A 19,613-nucleotide genomic window follows, 5' to 3' on the forward strand; every position below is an offset into this window, starting at 1 on the left:
GAAATTTACAGCTGCTATGGACTAGTTTATTATGTACTCCGCCTGCACACATGATAAGTATAATAAGAATTTGATGTTCTTAAAGTACATAGATTTTACTGACATTTCTTTACCACCATGGAAATATTTAGTTGCTAAAAGTGGCATCTGCGGACACTTCTGATACTAGTGCCAGTAGAGCAGGCAGGATGGTTAAAAACATTACCATGCTTAACCATCTTCCATTTACTTTAAATTTAAGAACCATAGCTCAGAAAAAATTATGTGCCACATTTATGTAAAATGGCCCTGTGAGCAAATTTAATAGGAACATAAAATTAACTACTGATTGTCAGTTGAAAATACTGAAAAACCAAACTGAAGCTACCAGACTTTTCTCCAGGGAACCTCCCTCTGGTCTTATGATCACTCTTCTCAAGCTTCAGTTAATTTTTATTCTGGCAACAGTTATTTTCCTCACCTTCTTGCTCTTTCTTTCTTCTGGACTTTTTTTTCCTTATCTTCATTAAGCAAATCATTTTTCATTCCAAGCCAATTTTAAATGACTGGCAATACAAGAGCTTACATGAAGGTTGTACAAACCATTCCTACATTTTCTTCTACCATATTCTTCCACAATTCTTGACAAGGATCAAGTGATGAATTAAGAAAACAATGGACCAGAATAAGTAAAATTAGATTCTTCAGGACTAGAAATGACACTGCAGTATATAGATTTTGGCCATTTCGATGTAAATGATGGAAGTGGAACGTGCACTGTGGCTAAATATGTGCTTATCACTCTTCCCTCTCCCTTTTTAGATTGAGAGTAGAAATTAAAATAGTAGATTCTTAGCAATCTTAACCTCTCTTTTTGAGATGACAAAAATAACCCATCCATAATGAGAATGCATTTGAGGTGTTAGAAGAGCAACTTTAGTAAGTAGTGTACTGAGAACATATGCTTGATGTAAATTTGAAGAGGATCATTAGAAAAAAGCATCCTTTGTATTTACAAAACAAATGTTTTTATGTTATCCAGTTCCCGCCTTAACTTAAAGTATTTCCTATTCACTTTAATAATTAGAGCAGAAGGATATGATGAATGAAGTGCCTCATTACCAAGTTTGCTTTCTGGGTCTCTACAGAGAGTAGCTGTCTGCTTCTGCCTAGTTGGTCCATTGTTAACCCTAAATGATGCTGACATCAATTCTCCTGCAGATAATTGGGTCCATCCATAGACTGGGTTTGCCAGTCAAGAGAGCCTTTTGATTGACATGACTCTTGATGTTTTTATTATCTTTTATATGACTGGAATGGCGCCTGTTTCTTGAATAATATGTTACTGTACATGTATTTGCTGCCACAGATTCTATTTCTTAAGAAGATGTAAGAATTAGAGTATGGAGTAAAATATTTACCGAAATAATTATGGGACAAACAAGTTATCAGCTTAAAATTTTTTTTAACTCAGCTATATTTCATATTTTATTTAGGTGTCTGCTGCATTAAAGACATATTGGATCTTTCTGGTCCGAGTGTGGTGTAGGTACATCTAAACTGCTTCTTTATTCTAGCTGTGCTGGAGCCTCCAACAATGAGCATTTACTGGCTTCCTCAATATGGCAACGAGAACCAACACTTGAGACCTCCCAGTGGAGTCTGACAGCCTCCATTTACAACTAGTGCTGATGGACAAATTACCTTCAAAATCTTGGTTTTCCCATTTGTAGGGCAGGGAAGATTCTAACTACCTCATAGGTCTGATGTGATGAGTAAATGAGATCATATACATAAAGTGAAGATTTGGGGAATATTTTCTGTTACTAAGTTCAATGAAGCAGAAATCAACAAATATATAGCTTTGAACAGTTGGACTGTTGAAAAATGGTCTCATAATTTACTTAACATATATGGCCCTCAGAGATTATTTAAATATTTATAAATAAAAGTGTCAGGTCTTGGATTTTATAGGTTCTAGAACTAACTCTCAAAAATATTTGTGAATATTTTTGCTTGTGTGCTCTCTTTCTCAAATAAATAAAATATTAAATAAATGTGAGTTAAATATACAATTAGAGTGACATGGTAAGTTATTTCCCAGATATACTCTTGCTGAACTTCCTAAGGAGAAAATGTCTTCCTTTAATAAAACTTTACTATAACTTAAAAATAAAGGTCAAGGGATCCCTGGGTGGCGCAGCGGTTTAGCGCCTGCCTTCGGCCCAGGGCGCGATCCAGGAGACCCGGGATCGAATCCCACGTCGGGTTCCTGGTGCATGGAGCCTGCTTCTCCATCTGCCTGTGTCTCTGCCTCTCTCTCTCTCTGTGACTATCATAAATAAATAAAAATTAAAAAAAAAAAAAAAGGTCAAGTGTTGCTTTTCTAGACAAGGTTTAAAAGTACCAAGTATTAGCCATTTAAAAACACGGATTTCATTTAAAATGTGCGTTTTAAACATAAATTTGCATCACGGTGTAAAATGTTTCATATCCTAAATCTTTAAAAACTTGATGTTTTCTCTAGCTTTGCAAGTCTTATTCACTGTACAGTTTTGATACTGAAGAAATTCAATATCCAAGATAGAGTAGAATCAACTGGGAAATAAATTTCTAAGAATGGTTTAAAAATATTTAGATCTAAAAAAGATGTCAAACTCTTACTCATTTGGAGGAGACTTCATAAAATGGGATAAAATTCAGTAATTTCAGAATGAAGATACAGAAAACTAACTTGTTACTAAGAAGATGTGCAGTATCAGAATCTTCAAATAGATTCTCATGTCTGATTCCTCTACTTGACTATAATTTGGACTTCTACATGGAAGGCACTTCTATGATGTCCTCTGTCCCATCCCATGTCTGAGAGTATGATCAAGATGTTTTATTAATCTACTCATGAACATAACTGGAGTCTTATTTGTCAACTGGACAAAAGAGGAAAGGACTGGGTCTTGAGTAACACCAACTTTTCTTGGTTTTGCCTCAATTATTATTTTTGTCTTCACTAGTTACAATACAAAAAAACCCCTTTATTTTTCATATGAACACTGAGATCTCAGCAAATGTTTAGCTCCTGTGACATATTTCATTTGTCTTGTTTTAATTTTTTTTAGTTATTTAATTAGTTTTGGAAAAGAGAGTGAGAGCATATGAGTGGAGGGTGGGGCAGAGAGAGGGGAGGAGAGAATCTCCAGTAGATGAGCAACTTATTGAAATCCTTTGTGATTAAAACCTAAATCAGAAAATCAATATGTTTCAAAACTATAAGCTAAAACTGCAGAGATGCATATTTTATTTTATAATTATCAAGTACATTCACAACTCAGACAAAACAAGCTCACACAAGGGTCACTCCAGCTGCCTGGGCCCAGCAGACATGCATCCAGGACAACAGGAGCTCTGTGCCACCACAGAAGATTTTGGGGCTGATGGCTGAGGGCTTCTGCTGACATTGGTGCCACTCACCACCTTTAAAAATGCTCTCCCCCCCATTAAGTTCTACACAGCAGGGGCATGTTTACCAATTTTCATGCCTCTACAACATGTGCAGGGATAAGAGCCAAATATGTTTTTACTAGAAGAATTTCACATCGGGTATACATCTGGGCAAAATTTACACCTCAATGCCCAACTCTGTTTTTCTCACTTCTTATTTTAATCAATTCAATTTCTAATTTGGTAAATAAGTTTTCTGATACTATATTAGTTTTGACCTTTGTGGGGTTAAATATTTTACTGACAGACTTATAATCACATTGTTGAGAAAAGAGTCAAGAAAAAAACAAAGAAATGAACTTTTATATTATAACATAACACTTTAATAAAACAGTCATATTGTAATGACACCGTTAATTAAGGAACTCAAGGAATAAATAATGCAATGTAATAATTTAAGAACAAATGTTAAGACTAAAATAAATATTCAACAATGGAAGTCTACAAATGACTTATATGCTTAAATATGAAATGCTCTTTTTTAAAAGTAAAAGATATTTGAAATACTGCTACCAATCAAGTCAAAGGGCATTTAGTTTACATGTAACAAGTTACATATATGATTCATTCAAAACAAACACATTTGTTCCTTTTTAATGTCTTTCTCACTGGGACCATTTAAAATATACAATATTGTGAAGCTGCTTGTCTCTTAAAGTTAAATTTCAAAAGCATACACTTTATATTCTGAACATAACATCACACAATCACATTACAGATATAATAACATTAAACGACTGCTTAATGGACATCCCAACAAAGTAAACACTTTTCCTTCATGTTGAATAGCAATTATGTTTTTTGTTTTGTTTTTAAGCAATTATTTTTTTTTCTTTATGGGTTTTCCAACAGTGGTCATGTAATTCTGATGTAATTACTAATAAATACAAGTGCCAGTACTTTGATCAACAACAATCACAATGGTTTATAACAATGAAGGCCAAAAGGCCACATTCATTTTTCTACTCATACCTTGCTTCTGATTTTTCTAGATTCTCTCATAAGGACAAGACATAGTGGGTCCTTCCTTTCTTCCTTAGGATCTGAAAATTCTAAGTCTGAAGAGAAACTGGTTTCATTTGCCATTTCATTTCTGTGTATTTGACTGCCTCTTCATTCTCCTTCAACTCTTTACTAGGAAAAAAGGACACAAAATGTGTTCAATGAACTCAAACAAGGTCTTTTGCCCACAACCAAATCTCTGTATGGTCCTGCAGTGGAGCAGGTAATAAACATACTGTGCGACTGACACACACACACACACACACACACACACACACACACACACCTAAGACCAGAGTATGAATCACCTAGCTAACTCCTAGTTTGCTTCTTGAACATACTATTAACATCACCCAGCACCATCAGCAGATGCAGAAGGCTTGCTCTGGCACTGACCAGTGAAAAAGAAATATACTTCTCAAATATAGACACTAATAAGTACCTAAACCCAGGGCAACTTCCAGAAATTAAGAACAGACAATCAAGGTTCATAAAATTCTTCACTTATTGGGGAAAAAAAGGTTAGTAAATGGAAAGAATATAGACCATCCTATTAAATAGCATTCTTTCTTTTTTAAAAAAATATTTTATTTATTTATTCATGGAAACACACACACACACACACAGAGAGAGAGAGAGAGAGAGAGAGAGAGAGAGAAACAGGCAGAGAAAAGCAGGCTCCATGGAAGCCTGATGTGGGACTCGATCCCAGGACTCCAGGATCACGCTCTGAGCCGAAGGCAGATGCTTAACCGCTGAGCCACCCAGGCGTCCCGAAATAGCATTTTTCCATTTGATCAATGGTGATCAACTATTTTTACAAGTTGTTTAAATATTATATTTTTTGGATAAATAAAAAAAATGGTGGGTGTCATTTTTAACGAAGATAGTGATGGTTAATTACGCATCTAAATGCAGCTCTAAAATAAAGAAAATAATATCATTAATAAAATTAAGATCCAATGTGCAGATGAAACAAGCAGCTTCTTAGAGATCACGTGGGAAGTACACAAAAAACTACGTAGTGGTGTTGAACCTGACACTCTTTAATGCAATTATTCACGTGCCACTGGTAAGTTACTAGACTTAAATAAAAATGTCCTTTCTCTGAAGAGAAAGGGCTTAATGCTTGACTGCTCTGAAAAAAGAAACGCGGTCTAAGAATCTGGTTAAGGTGGTGGTCAATTCCACTGAACACTCCTGAGAAAAGTAAAGGGTAGGCTGGCCCTTTCGTCAGGTCCTTCCCTGGTAGCACAGGGGTATAGGCAACATCTGTGCTCTTCGGGGTCAGGCTCCATCTTAAATAGTTACACTATCTTTTTTTGACAAGGGGAAAAAAATCCTTGGTCAGTCTGTGTTTCCTGACTTTAACTTTGTTGAACAGAGCCAGCACAGACAAGCTGCGATTATATGCAGAAGTTCAAAAATGTTTCAAGTGAGGCTCACCAGAACAACTAGAGTGTAAAATGGTACAGATGTGGTGTGCCAACCTACAATCGCATGAGGAGCCGAAAAAGGGTATCCCATTCATTTCTGCCCCTGTGTGTATACATGTAGAGCATACAAACCTTGTCTCAAATTAGGGCCCAATACAAATGGGAAATAAAGAAGCAAAGGCTCATACAGACGCTGGGCACCAATACCTGAGAGATCCTACAAACAATGGCAAGGGGCCTCGAGGAAGGTAAATGGGATCTTAGAGGAGTAACAAGGCAAAACAGAGTGGGAGGAGGCGTTCATAAAAGTGGTAACAAAAACAAAGATGAAAAACAGAAAAGGGAAGGAGAGAACAACAGCTGGAAGTGAGTGAGCTGGATCTTGCACGTGCAGAGGACAGAGGATGACATTTATCAGGTGGAGGTTGCCCTCTAAGAAGTAAACAATGAGGCCGGAGGACCCGCAGGAGAGGGAACCCTCTAGAGAAATGTAACTAGAACATGCAGAAGAAGGCAGTGTAGATAACATCTTTAAGGGAAGTGAATCAGACTAAGAAGAGGAAGGGGCCCGTGACACAGAATGACAAAGATCACCTGGGAGAGGGAGGAAAGGGACAGAATAAAGGGAAAGCAGGACTGACAACCAGTCCACAGCTCTGACAAGAAGGACGCAGGAGTGGTGTGTGAGCACGACAGGTGCTGACAGCATGGGCTAGAGAAGCTAGGGCAGTGGATGGAGATTTGCTGAAAGGGAAGAGATGCCACCCAACCAAAAACTCCAGAGTGAATCCAAATGAGGTCTCTCTTTGAGGTGTCTCCTCCTGATTCAGCCCCTAAGTGAATGCAGGTAGAGAAATACAAAGTGGGAGCCTTTTTTTTTTCAAGGGAAATCATATGAAAAGAGAAAGGAAAATGTGTGTAGTGAGCTTTTAGAAAATGAGTAGGAGACCAGGTTCATGTCTGTGTATGTTATGTGTGAAAAGTAAGACTCATAAAAATACCGGGCCCCACCCTGCCAGAAATTCAGCCCAGTAAATATTCCCTGAAGGCTTACTACTTGGCCAGACAGCAGGGTAAGCACTGGGGAGAGACAAGGAGAGCACAATAGAGCCCCAGCCTGTAGGCACTTGCCATCTACTCACAGCTGAGTACTGTGGAACAGAAACAGCCCTGAACCTGGGGCCAGAAGATCAAGTCCTAGTTCAGGCACTTCCTACCTGTGACTCTGAAACCCTGCTTTCTTCTACTGTACCAAGAATGGGCATATTAGAAAATTACTATAATTATTATTTTTCATTAAATTTTTTTAAAAAAGATATTATTTATTTATTTGATAGAGAGAGAGAGACCGCAAGCACAAGCAGGGGGAGAGGCAGAGGGAGAGGGAGAAGTGGGCTCCCCACCGAGCAGGGAACCTGATGCAAGATCACAGCCTGAGCTGAAGGCAGATGCTTAACCGACTGAGCCACCCAGGTGCCCGAAAATACCTTCATTTTAAAAGAAATGACCAAGTGGTGGATGTCAATATATGTTGAGTAGAAAAATTAGAAAATATACAAAGTAAAATGAAAAAAAAATCATCACACCACCACCATTCAGAGGGAACTACTGACAATTTTTTCAATGTATATGGTTCAATATTTCATGCATGTAGTTGACCCTTGAATAACACAGGTTTGAACTGCACAAGTCCAGTCAGACCCAGATTTTTTTTTTTGATAAATATGTTTGAAAAGTTTTTGGAGATTTATGAATTTATGATAATTTGAAAAAAAAAACTGGAAAACTGGCTTAGAAATATCAAAGAAAAAAAGTAAGAGAAAGATATGTCAGGAATACATAAAATATATGTAGATACTAGTGTCTTTTATCATTTACCACCATAAAGTATACAGCAATATATATGTGTGAGCAGTTTATCTCTCTAGTAAATTGCATACTGCAGTAAAAAGTGATCTCTCACAGTTCTCGGGTTATTTTTCTCTGTGTTCAGTGCAATACTGTAAACCTTGAATAACCCAATGGGACCCAGACAAAGTGTCACCATTGATGCTGGAAGGGCTCCCAAGAAGCAGAGGAAAGTCATGACATTATAAGAAAAACGCAAATTGCTTGATAAGTACCATAGATTGAGGTCTGCAGCTGTGGTTGTCTGCCATTTTTCAAAATAAATGAACGCAGCATAAGGACCATTGTAAAAAAGGAAAAGGAACTGATGAGGCTGTTACTGCAGCTACACCAAGTATGAAAACCTGCATGTTTTGCAAAATGCCTTTTTTAAAAAAAATTTATTTCTCTATGAGAGAGAGAGACAGAGACAGAGAAAGAGAGAGAGAAGGCATGGGCAGGGGAAGGGGCAGAAGGAGAGGGAGAAGCAGACTCCCCATTGAGCAGGGAGCCTTCCTGTTGGGGAGGCTTAATCCCCGGACTCTGAGATCACGACCTGAGTTAAGGCAGATGTTTAGTTGGCTGAGCCACCCGGGTGCCCTTGCAAAATATCTTTTTCTCTTGTATTCAAAAATGCAGTTTTTATGTGTGTGTAGGATAGATGCAAGAAAGATGTGCTTACAGACTCTAATATGATTCAAGAAAATTAAAGTCATTATGTGACAACTTAAAGCAAAAGGAAGTTGAAGGATCTAAAGCTGGAGAATTTAATGCCAGCAAAGGATGGTTTGATAAGTTTACAAAGAGGTCTGGCTTAAAAATGACAAGATAATAGAAGCCGTTCTGCCCACCAAGAGTCAGCCGAGGAGTTCTCAGATGCCACTAATAAAATCACTGAGGTGGAAGGATATCTGTCTGAACAGATTTTTAATGCAGATGAAAATGCCTTATTTTGGAAAGAAAATGTCACAAAGGACATTTATTAGTAAGGAAGAGAAGTGAGCACCAGGATTGAAGGGGGGCAAGAGGGGGATAGGCTAATCCTACTGTTTTGTGCAAATGCAGTCGGGATAATGATTAGGATTGCCCTCATCTATATAGCTGCTCACCCCAAGGTCTTAAAGGGAAAGGGTAAAGACTAACTGCCAATGTTTTACTTGTACGACAAAAAGGCCTGAACACTGAGAACCCTTTTCCTAGGTTGATTCCATTGATGCTTTGTCCCTGAAGTCAGAAAGTACCTTGCCAGTGAAGGACTGCCTTTTAAAGTTCTTTTGATATTGGACAATGCCCCTGGCCATCTAGAACCCCATGGGTTCAACACTGAAGGGACTGAAATGCTCTATCTGCACCCAAACACAATGTCTCTAATTTAGCCTCTGGGTCAGTGGGGCCATAAGGACCCTTAAGCTCATTACACACATTACTCAAGGGAAGACTGTCAACACTATGGAAGAGAACCCCAACATGGAGAACATCATGAAAATCTGGGAGGTTACACTACTGAAGATGCCATCATTGTTAGAGAAGAAACTGTGAGGGCCATCAAAGCCCAAATGATAGATTCCTGCTGGAGAAAACTGTATCCAGATGCTGTGCATGACTTCACAGGATTTATAGCAAAGCCAATTAAGGAAATCATGAAAGAGAGTGTAGATATGGCAAAGAAGTTAGGGGGGTGTGAAGGGGTTTCTAGATATGGATCTTGGAGCAATTCAAGAATTGATAGAGACCACACCAGAGGAATGAACAGAAGACAACTTGATAGAAATGAATGCCTCTGAACCAGTGCCAGGAGATGAGGAAAGATGTAAAAACCAGTCCCAGAAGACAACTGACACTGGACAGTAGACAGTCCAGCAGAAGGATTCCAGCAGAAGTCAAGATGACTTTGACTTCTTTTACAACTGGGATTCTTCTATGATATAGAGGTAATGAAACTACGGCAAATGGTGGAAAAAGCATTATACCATATAGAAACATTTTTAAAAAAGATTTATTTATTTGAGAGAGAGAGAGAGAGAGAGAGGGGAGAGTGGCAGAGAGAGAGGCAGAATCTCAAGCAGACTCCCTGCCAACCCTAATGATCTGAGCCGAAATCAAAAGCTGGCAGCTCAGGTGCCCCCTATATAGAAACATTTTTAGAGAAATGAAAAAGCAAAAAAGTCAGAAATTACAATGTATTTCTGTAAAGTTCTACTGAGTGTGCCTGCCTCTCCTGCCTCTTCTTCTACCTATGGCACCCCTGACACAGCACCAGTGGCTCCTTCTCTGCCTCCTCCAGGTGAAGATGACAAGCACAAAGACCTTTATGATGATCCACTTCTACTTAATGAATAGTAGATAATCATGCCATACAACCAATAAACATCTAGTGTGTGTGTGTGTGTGTGTGTGTGTGTGTATGTATATATACATACATACATACATACATATATATATATCTGTGTGTGAAAATCTAACTGTGTCATCATTTCATCATTGCATAGTATTCACTGTGTAGAACATTACGTGTAACACTTGTACGGAAGCGGACAGACTATCCTTAGGTAGGCAGTGATAGGCAATAAAATTAATAATGTGTTAGTTTTCTTCCTGTTTCATAACTTTGCTTTTGAAGAATTATAGTATAGTATGGCTCTCTCTCCCCCAATCAGAGAAATTGCTTATCAGCCTTTCATCACACATAGGTTGTTTTTTAAAAAATGTAACAATGTTTCTTTCCATCAGTATCATGAAATAGTACTACAACACTGTATGCCACAACAATTCATTCATTATTATATAGGCTAGGTGCCTGGGAAGTGATTACATTGATTACACTAGGCCACCATAAAGCAACCATATTGCTGCTTCTTTGTTATCAGTGCATGAAGAGCTATACCTGTAAATAAATATAAATTTTCACATTATTGGGACGCCTGGGTGGCTCAGTGACTGAGCGTCTGCCTTCGGCTTAGGATGTGATCCCGGGATCCAGGGTCGAGTCCCACATCGGGCTCTCTGCAAGGAGCCTGCTTCTCCCTCTGCTTGTGTCTCTGTCTCTCTCTCTCTCTGTGTCTCTCATGAATAAATAAATCTTTAAAAAAAATCTTCACATTATCTTTTCATTTTTGATGTATTATTAATACATCTACAATATTCTATGACATAGATAATGATGGAGACACAGATGATTCATCTTGTACACAAATGCTATAAACTGACAATATTGATAAATATAGTACGGTACTATAAATTTTCTCTTTTGTATGGTTTTCTTAGTAACATTTTTGTTTTTCCAGCTTACTTTATTATAAGAGAACAGTTTATAACACATATAACATACAAAACAGTTAATCAACTATTTAGAATTATCAGTAAGGCTTCCAGTCAACAGTAGGCTGTTACTATTAAGTGTTTGGGGCAGTCCAAAGTTATATGTGGATTTTCAACTGTATGGACTGGGGGTTGGCACCCCTAACCCCTGTGTTGTTCAAGAGTCAATTGTATATGTTATATACAAACTATTTTATAATTATCTTTCTTTTACTCATAAATTTATCATACATATTTCCATGTCTATGAAAATACTTCTATAATGTAATGAATAATACCACATAGTGTTCTCTTATATAAATGTTTCATAGCTTAATTCTATATTCATGGAAATTCAATTTTTTCCTTCCTATTTTTAAAAACATTATTTATTTAGTTTAGAGAAAGAGTGTGTGCAAGCATGAGTGGGAGGGGGGAGGGAGGGAGGAAGAGAAAAGCAGACCCCCTGTTGAGTGCAGAGCCTGACTTGGGGCTTGATCTCATGACCTTGAGATCATGACCTGAGCTAAAGTCAAAAGGCAGACACTCACTGGCTGAGCCACCCAGGCGCCCCCTATCTTCCTATTTTTTTTAAAAAATTTTTATTTATTTATGATAGTCACAGAGAGAGAGAGAGAGAGAGAGGCAGAGACATAGGCAGAGGGAGAAGCAGGCTCCACGCACCGGGAGCCCGACGTGGGATTCGATCCCGGGTCTCCAGGACCGCGCCCTGGGCCAAAGGCAGGCGCCAAACCGCTGCGCCACCCAGGGATCCCTCTTCCTATTTTTTTTAAAGACTATTTATTCATGAGAGAGAGAGAGACAGACAGACAGAGGGAGAGAGACAGAGACAGAGAGACACAGAGAGAGAGAGGCAGAGACATAGCAGAGGACAAGGCAGGCTCCTTGCAAAGAGCCTGATGAGGGACTCCGGGATGATGCCCTGAGCCAAAGGCAGACACTTAACTGCTGAGCCACCCAGGCATCTGGTATCTTCCTATTTTTAAAACATTGCTTGAAGGAACAGCCTTTTAACTGAGTTGGTGCATGCATACTTGACTATTTTCCTACAGATTTCTAGAGGTAAAACTGTCAGATCAAGAGACGAACAATTTCAAAACTTAAAAAATAGCATCACCAAGCTATCTCCCACAAAGAATGGATCAATCTTATATAATTACCAGCAGTGTAGGAGGAACTTATAAACCCCATAGGTTTTATAAGTTTGAAACTTGTTGCCATTTTGTCAAGGGGGAACATTCTTTATCATTTATTGTTTTAATTTCTATTATCTAATCACTGGAAGGTGGATCACTGGACAATGGACAATGAAATATATGTTCATTGCCATTTACATATATTTAAGAATGGCCTCTTGAATGCCCTTTGTCAATTTTCCTTCTTTGCTGATTTTTAAGTTTTTTCTTTTTTTTTTATGTATGTTAGGGGTATTACTTCTTTATCTGACACATATTTTGTGACATTCTTCCTCATCCTGGGTTATTACTTGTTTTTAGATTTTGCTTATGGTGTGTTTTTTCTCTTTGACATTTCCCATTTCATAGTTTTTATTATTAAAATTTGTTTCAAAATGTTTTCTGAATTTGTTACCAAGGATAAGAAGTCATTCCTTAACCCATGATTATATATCTATAAGCTTTCAGCATAATGAGCATTTTTTTTTATAATTAAAATCTACAAATACTTAAGAAAATTCTGAATCTAGGGGGATCCCTGGGTAGCTCAGCAGTTTAACGCCTGCCTTCAGCTCAGGGCATGATCCTGGAGACCTGGGATCGAGTCCCACGTCGGGCTCCCTGAATGGAGCCTGCTTCTCCCTCTGCCTGTGTCTCTGCCTCTCTCTCTCTTTCATGAATAAGTAAATAAAATCTTAAAAAAAAAAAAAAAAAGAAAATTCTGAATCTAGTTCTCCGAAGATGACAGTTCTGTAAGAGTGGCCATGATACAGCTGGAACACTTCACTTCTAGCAAACTTCACTTGTGCCTGACAGAGAAAACAGAGGCCTTCTTATACTCCTTCTTCTACCAGAAACCATTGTCATTTAAACAAATATGCCTCACTGGCCTATCTCAGTAGAAAAGTGACCCTTCCTTGTTCCACATTCTAATGTGTGTATTTCCTCCAATCCCCAGGGATCATTCCCCTTGTTCTGTAACTTGAGTGGCTCCTCTCACAGGGCTCTTTCCTCCTAGTTTGTACCTACTCTCATCATTACTCTCTATAAAGGTCCCTAAATCCTGTGCTCTCCACTGCTTACTGCTCAGCTTTTCCTTTCCTTTGAAGTACAGCTTCTTGGAGAAGCCATCTATTCTGATCACATCTTTTCTTCTGCAATGGAGACAATTTGATTCATGCTTCCAGGACTCTCATCAGAACACTCCTCTTGTAGGTCACAAATGGTCTCTTGGCTGCAAATCTCAAAAGGGTACTTCGCAGTCTGTACTTCTCCTTTTGGCATTTGTCACTGTTTGTCTGGTTAGATTGATTGATTGATTTATAATTGCAGTAATATTAGCATATAATGTTATATTAATTTCAACTGTACAACACAGCGCTTCGACAGGGCTATACTTTACTCAATGATGGTAAGTGGAGTTATCACCTGTCACCAAAAATGGTGTCACAATATTACTGACTATATCCTCTATGACGTACTTTTCACCTCCATGACTTATTTGGGATTTGTCACGCTTGACCATGCCTTCCCTAAATCTTTCTTTCATGATGTTATGATACAACTTTCTCTTGGTTTTCCTCTTACCTCTATTAGGGTGACTTTTTGGCTGGCTTGCTCATTTTTCTTTGTGTGCATATCCATTATGTGTCCTTGGTCCTCATGGCTCTGCTCTTTGCTCACTTCAGAACTACAGGAGGGAAAGAGGAGAAACAAGAGCCCATGAGAAAACTGCTGTAACAGCTCACATGAGGCTCTGATTTAGGATAAGGACAACAGGAATACAAGGGGAGATCGACAGGAGGGTATGAAAGAACATTTGATGCACTATATGAGTGATTAGACTAGGGGGTGAGCGGCAGGGAGTAGCTTAAAACAATGCAGAGACATGAACCTTCAACTGGTTGGGTTCCTTCTTTACTATGATGAAAGGACAGAATAAAATAAATTTTACTTCTCTCAGAAAAGTATCAGGTAAAAAACAAAGTTTTTATCAAAATAATAATAATTATACATAAAGAAAGTTTTATCAAAGTAGACGGAAAAATGCGTGTGCATAGAAATAACAGGAGATTCCTTAGGGACAAAAAAGAAGGTAAATGAAATTTATCTATTTATATTTAAAGATTTTATTTATTTATTTATGAGAGACACACACACAGGGAGGCAGAGACATAGGCAGAGGGAGAAGCAGGCTCCTCGCAGGGAGCCCAATGTGGGACTTGATCCCGGGACCTTGGGACCATGACCTGAACCAAAGGTAAATGTTCTACCACTGAGCCACCCAGGTACCCCAGGTGAAGGAAATTTCTACATAGAAAGCTGCGACATGATCCACTACTAGGTATCTACCCAAAGAAAACAAAAACACAAATTCAAAGAGATATATACCTCTATGTTTACTGCAGCATTATTTTTACAATAACCAAGATATGCAAGGAACCCAAGTGTCCACTGTTAGATGAATAAAGAAGATGTAGTATGTATGTGTATATATATATACATATGTGTATATATGTATGTATATATGTGTATATATACACACATATATATATATACATACACACACAATGAAATATTAGTCATAAAAAAGAACACGATCTTTCCATTTGTGACAACATGGATAAAGCTACAAGGTACTATGCTAAGTGAAATAAGTCAGATAGAGAAGGACAAATACCACATGATATCACTTACAGGAGGAATATAAAAAACAAATGAAAACAAAAAGGAGAATCAGACCTATAAATACAGAGAACTGATGGTTTCCAGAGCAGAGGGGAGTGGGGGGTTGAGCAAAATTGAGGAAGGAAAGTGGGAGATAGAGGCTTCCAGTTATGGAATGAATAGTCATAGGAATAAAAGGTACAGAGAGAAATAGTTACTGAGGTTGTAATAGTGTTGTATGGCAAAAGACAGTAGCTACACTAGTGGCAAGCATAGACTTATTGAATCACTATGCTGTGTACCTGAAACTAATGAGACATTGCAAGTCAATTATACAAAAAAAAAAAAAAAAAAAAAAAAATCTGACCTGTGGGATGTGGAATGCAGTTTTTTAAACAGTTCAACAGTAGGAGGAAAATATAAAACAAATATTTGTGAATGAGTGCAGAGTAGTGTAAATGATGTTAGGAGAAAGAAAATACAAAAATGATAAAAAAAAGGGAAATTTTTTTTAAAATTTTATTTTATTTATTTATGATAGGCACACAGTGAGAGAGAGAGAGAGAGAGAGGCAGAGACATAGGCAGAGGGAGAAGCAGGCTCCACGCACTGGGAGCCTGACGTGGGATTCGATCCCGAGTCTCCAGGATCGCGCCCTGGGCCAAAGGCAGGCGCCAAACCACTGCGCCACCCAGGGATCCCAAAAAAGGGAAATTTAGAGTGGAATATAGTGTTTCCTTTCTAGAATATCTGGGAATGGTGGAAGAGTTTGACACAGATGCAAGAATTTCAAAATCAAGTTATATGTAGGATTGAATAGAGATTGTTATGAACTCAATTGTGTTTTCTCAAAATGCACAGGTTGAAGCCACCCTAATCCCCAAAGTGGAAGCAGGGCCTTTAAGGAGATTAATTCAAGTTAAATGAGGCCACAAGGGTGAGGTTCTAATCTCTGGAACTGGTAGTCCTTATTATACGAGGAAGAGATATCATGGAGCTCTTTCTCTCCATGGGGAGAGGCCATGTGAGGACACAGAAAGAAGGTGGTCATCTGCAAGCTAGTAAGAGAGGCTTCACCAACAATCAATCCTGCTGGAACCCTGAGTTTGAACTTTCAGCCTCCACAACTGTGAAAAAACAAATGTCTTTGCTTAAGCAACCCAGTCTGTGGTACTGTTATGGCAGCCAGAGAAGATGATGTGGAGATATAAAAGGTAAGTAAAATGAGATCAGATGGCTAAGAAGGACAAGGTCAGAAATTAAAAGATGAAAGAATGAATGGAGTATATATTTCAAAAGGAGGCAAATGATGAGAGAAAGGAAAGGCTGAGTTCTAAAAAAGTAAGCACTGATAATTTTAATCTCACTCCAGGGAACCTGTCCTTGGCATTAAAGTACAAACTCAGGTCTCTCTGGGGACCAGGGGAGTAACACGGTGAGTGAGAGAAGCATGTGAGGGGTAATACAGTAAACTGGCAAACCAGAGAGTGGATGACCATTGCAGGGGAGGCAATCCACTGCCTCAGCTCCACTCTTGGATGCCATGGGACACTGTGAAACTGTGGTCCAAAACTTCAGATTATCTTCAAGAGAAGTTGGAAGTCCACATTTATGTGAAATCTTTTTGTATTTGGGCGACTGAAAATTGCACACACACACACACACACACACACACACACACACACTGAACCCAACCAAGGATACTAGGACTGCATCTTGCTGGTGGGCCCTAGTTCTTGATCTCTGCTCCAGCCACAGAGCATGTGCCAGCCTCAGGGTACCCCAGGTACTTTCACTTTAGTTCACCTAGGCCCTTCTCTTTTTGTTCACCCTGTCTCAATATGGTCTTTAAGACTTAAATGCTGTCTTATATATATTTTTTATTTAAATTTTTATTTTTTTAAGATTTTATTTATTTATTTATGAAAGACACACAGAGAGAAGAAAAGACATAGACAGAGAGAGAAGTAGGCTCTTTGCAGGGAGCCCAATGCAGGACTCGATCCCAGGACCCTGGGATCACGCCCTGAGCTGAAGGCAGACGCTCAACCACTGAGCCACCCAGGCATCCCACTGTTATATATTTGGCTTTCACTGAGCACTGTGGGAAAATCAAACTGTGATCCTCTCCACCTTTGTGGAGATCCTCTCCACCAGTGTCCCATTCTATATAGATTAGAATCTAACAGAAAATTACCTTGAAAACATATACATCTAGACTTTTGGTTGTAGCCAAGATGGAGTAACGGAGACTAGATATACCACTTGCCTAAAACCACCACCACCAAAAGCCCCTCCCAAACACTGAACAAAATATATGAAACAACAGTTTTCAAGCCAATGAATCACTGGCAACAAAGGACACTGATACCCAAGAGATGGAGAATAAATGAGATGAACCTGATGGTCATCCATCTTACTACCTTGAGAGTTTCCAGCCCATAACACAGGGAGATGAAGCCTGCATGGGTCCTGGTGGACTCCCTGACAGCTGAGGGTCTGAGGACATGAAAGTGGCTACAGTTCAGAGTGCCAGGAAGGAGAAAGCTTCACAGCGAGAGAATGTGAAGTTCTGCAAAGGGTTCCCTTCAAGTATTCAGCAAGTACTGATGAACAGATGCATCTAAGGAAATTTCCTGAAGCCAGAACAGTGCTTGTTCCTACCAGCCAGGCTGGAAAACCTCACAACTCAGAACACACTGCATAGAGTACCCAGAGGGATTGTGTCTGTAGTGAGGAATAATTATGGCTCTGGTCCCACCTAACAAGTCTTAAAAGCAAGACCTCAAAGGATCAAACTGTTCTGAGGTAGCTTAATTATATTCTAGAATAGAGCTCAAGGATACCTATAGAAATACAGAAATATCTAGCAACCCAAAGGTAAAAATTTCAATGTACAGCATCCAATAAAAATTTACTAGGGGGGGAGTGGCAAAGAAGTACAACCCACGATGAGGATAAAACAAATTGAAATGAACATAGATGTTAAAATTATTAAAACAATGTTAGAAAAAAACATTATTAAGACTATATTCCACCTGCTCAAAAGGTTAAGTAGACACATGGAAGACATCGAGAAGGGCCACGATGAAAAATAAAATGCCTGAGGTGAGAAATACACTGGAAGGGATTAAAGTCAGAACAGACACTGCAGAAAAAAGATCAGAATCAGATAACTTGAAGACATATCATTAGAAACTATTAATAGAAATTAAATGGAACACAGAGCAAGAGAAAAGATGCTCTGAAAAAAAGAATTAAAAAAAAAAGTATCAGTGAGCCATGGGACACCTTTATGTGGCCTAACAGATGTGTAACTGGAATCCCCAAACAGACGGATGCAGAAACAAAACAAAACAAAACTGAAGAAAAAAGGCCCAAATGTCCCATATTTGAGGAAAATATAAACCTACAGATCCAACCAGCCCCTAGCGCAAGAAACATAAAGAAAATTATGATGCTATGTACAGAAGAACAAGATAAGCATAATAGTCTATTTCTTGTTGGAAAAAACTGCAGGTGAGAAGGCAATGAAGCAACATTTTTAAAGTACCAGAAAAAAAGTGCAAATCTTTCAACACAGAATTTTATGCCAAGTGAAAATAGCTTTCAGAAACAAAAGTGATCTAGTTCTTTTCAGACATCTTTTCAGTGAAGGCATTTATATTTAGCTAGCCAAAACTACAAGAAATGTTGAAGGGAGTCTTCCAGGTGTAAGGAAAATGATAGCAGGTGAAGATATGGATTTACAGAAAGGAATTACAAAATACCAAAGATGGAAACAAAATGGGCAAATATTAATATTTTTTAATTCATTCTCTTCAAAAGATGACAGTTTAAACAAAAATAATAACATCCGGGATCCCTGGGTGGTGCAGCGGTTTGGCACCTGCCTTTGGCCCAGGGCGCGATCCTGGAGACCCGGGATCGAATCCCACGTCGGGCTCCCGGTGCATGGAGCTTGCTTCTCCCTCTGCCTGTGTCTCTGCCTCTCTCTCTATCTCTCTGTGACTATCATAAATAAATAAAAATTAAAAAAAAAATAAAAAAAATAATAACATCCTGAGGTGTTTATTTTTTATTTTTATTTTTTTCTGAGGTGTTTATAACTTAAATGAATGTATGACTATAGAAGCATGAAGGTCAGGTGGGGAGAAGTGGAAATGTACCATCTTAAAGATTCTGAAGATACACTGTGATAAAGATTTGTATTTTAAACCCTAAAAAAAAATCCCTAAAATAGTAAAACACAGCATTACAGATACTAAGCTAACAAGAAAAATAGATAAAACATAATCTAAAAGAAAGCAGAAAAAGATGAAAAAAGAACTGATGAGACAACTAGAAAACAAAAAGCAGTATAATAGACTAAAACTCTTCCATATTAAATAACTGTATTAAATATAGATGTTTGTTTAATTATTCTAATTAAAAGGCAGAAATGGTCATATTGGATAAAAAGAGCACAACTTAGTTATATGCTGCCTGTAAGAAACATGCTTTAATTCTCAACCTCTTTGCATCTTTATATTTAAAGTAGGAAAACACATACACCATTATAATACTATTAAAAGAAAGCTAGAGAGACTTTGTTAATATTAAATGAAGTAGATTTCAGAACAACGAATATGATCAGAAAGAGTCATTTAAT

The 19,613-nt window shown here is 38.2% G+C and overlaps 1 protein-coding gene across 7 annotated transcripts in view; it reads right to left on the bottom strand.

The window, feature by feature from the left end:
• Nucleotides 1–3,284: 3,284 nt before the first annotated feature.
• Nucleotides 3,285–19,613, bottom strand: part of AHI1 (Abelson helper integration site 1) — a 203,085-nt gene continuing 186,756 nt past the window's right edge. For 2 of the 7 annotated variants that reach the window (XM_041743282.1, XM_041743281.1), the window contains exons 26-27: nucleotides 13,883–13,985; nucleotides 3,285–4,611 (exon numbers count right to left, since the gene is read on the bottom strand). In XM_041743282.1, the coding sequence (XP_041599216.1) occupies nucleotides 4,609–4,611; nucleotides 13,883–13,985 (106 nt within the window). In that variant the 3' untranslated portion in view covers nucleotides 3,285–4,608. Of the gene's footprint in view, nucleotides 4,612–13,882; nucleotides 13,986–19,613 lie in introns of those variants that run through there. The other 5 variants (XM_041743280.1, XM_041743278.1, XM_041743284.1 and 2 more) reach the window with 3 other exon arrangements.

This window comes from Vulpes lagopus, chromosome 2, assembly GCF_018345385.1.
Source record: "Vulpes lagopus strain Blue_001 chromosome 2, ASM1834538v1, whole genome shotgun sequence".
Taxonomy (NCBI): Eukaryota; Metazoa; Chordata; class Mammalia; order Carnivora; family Canidae; genus Vulpes; species Vulpes lagopus.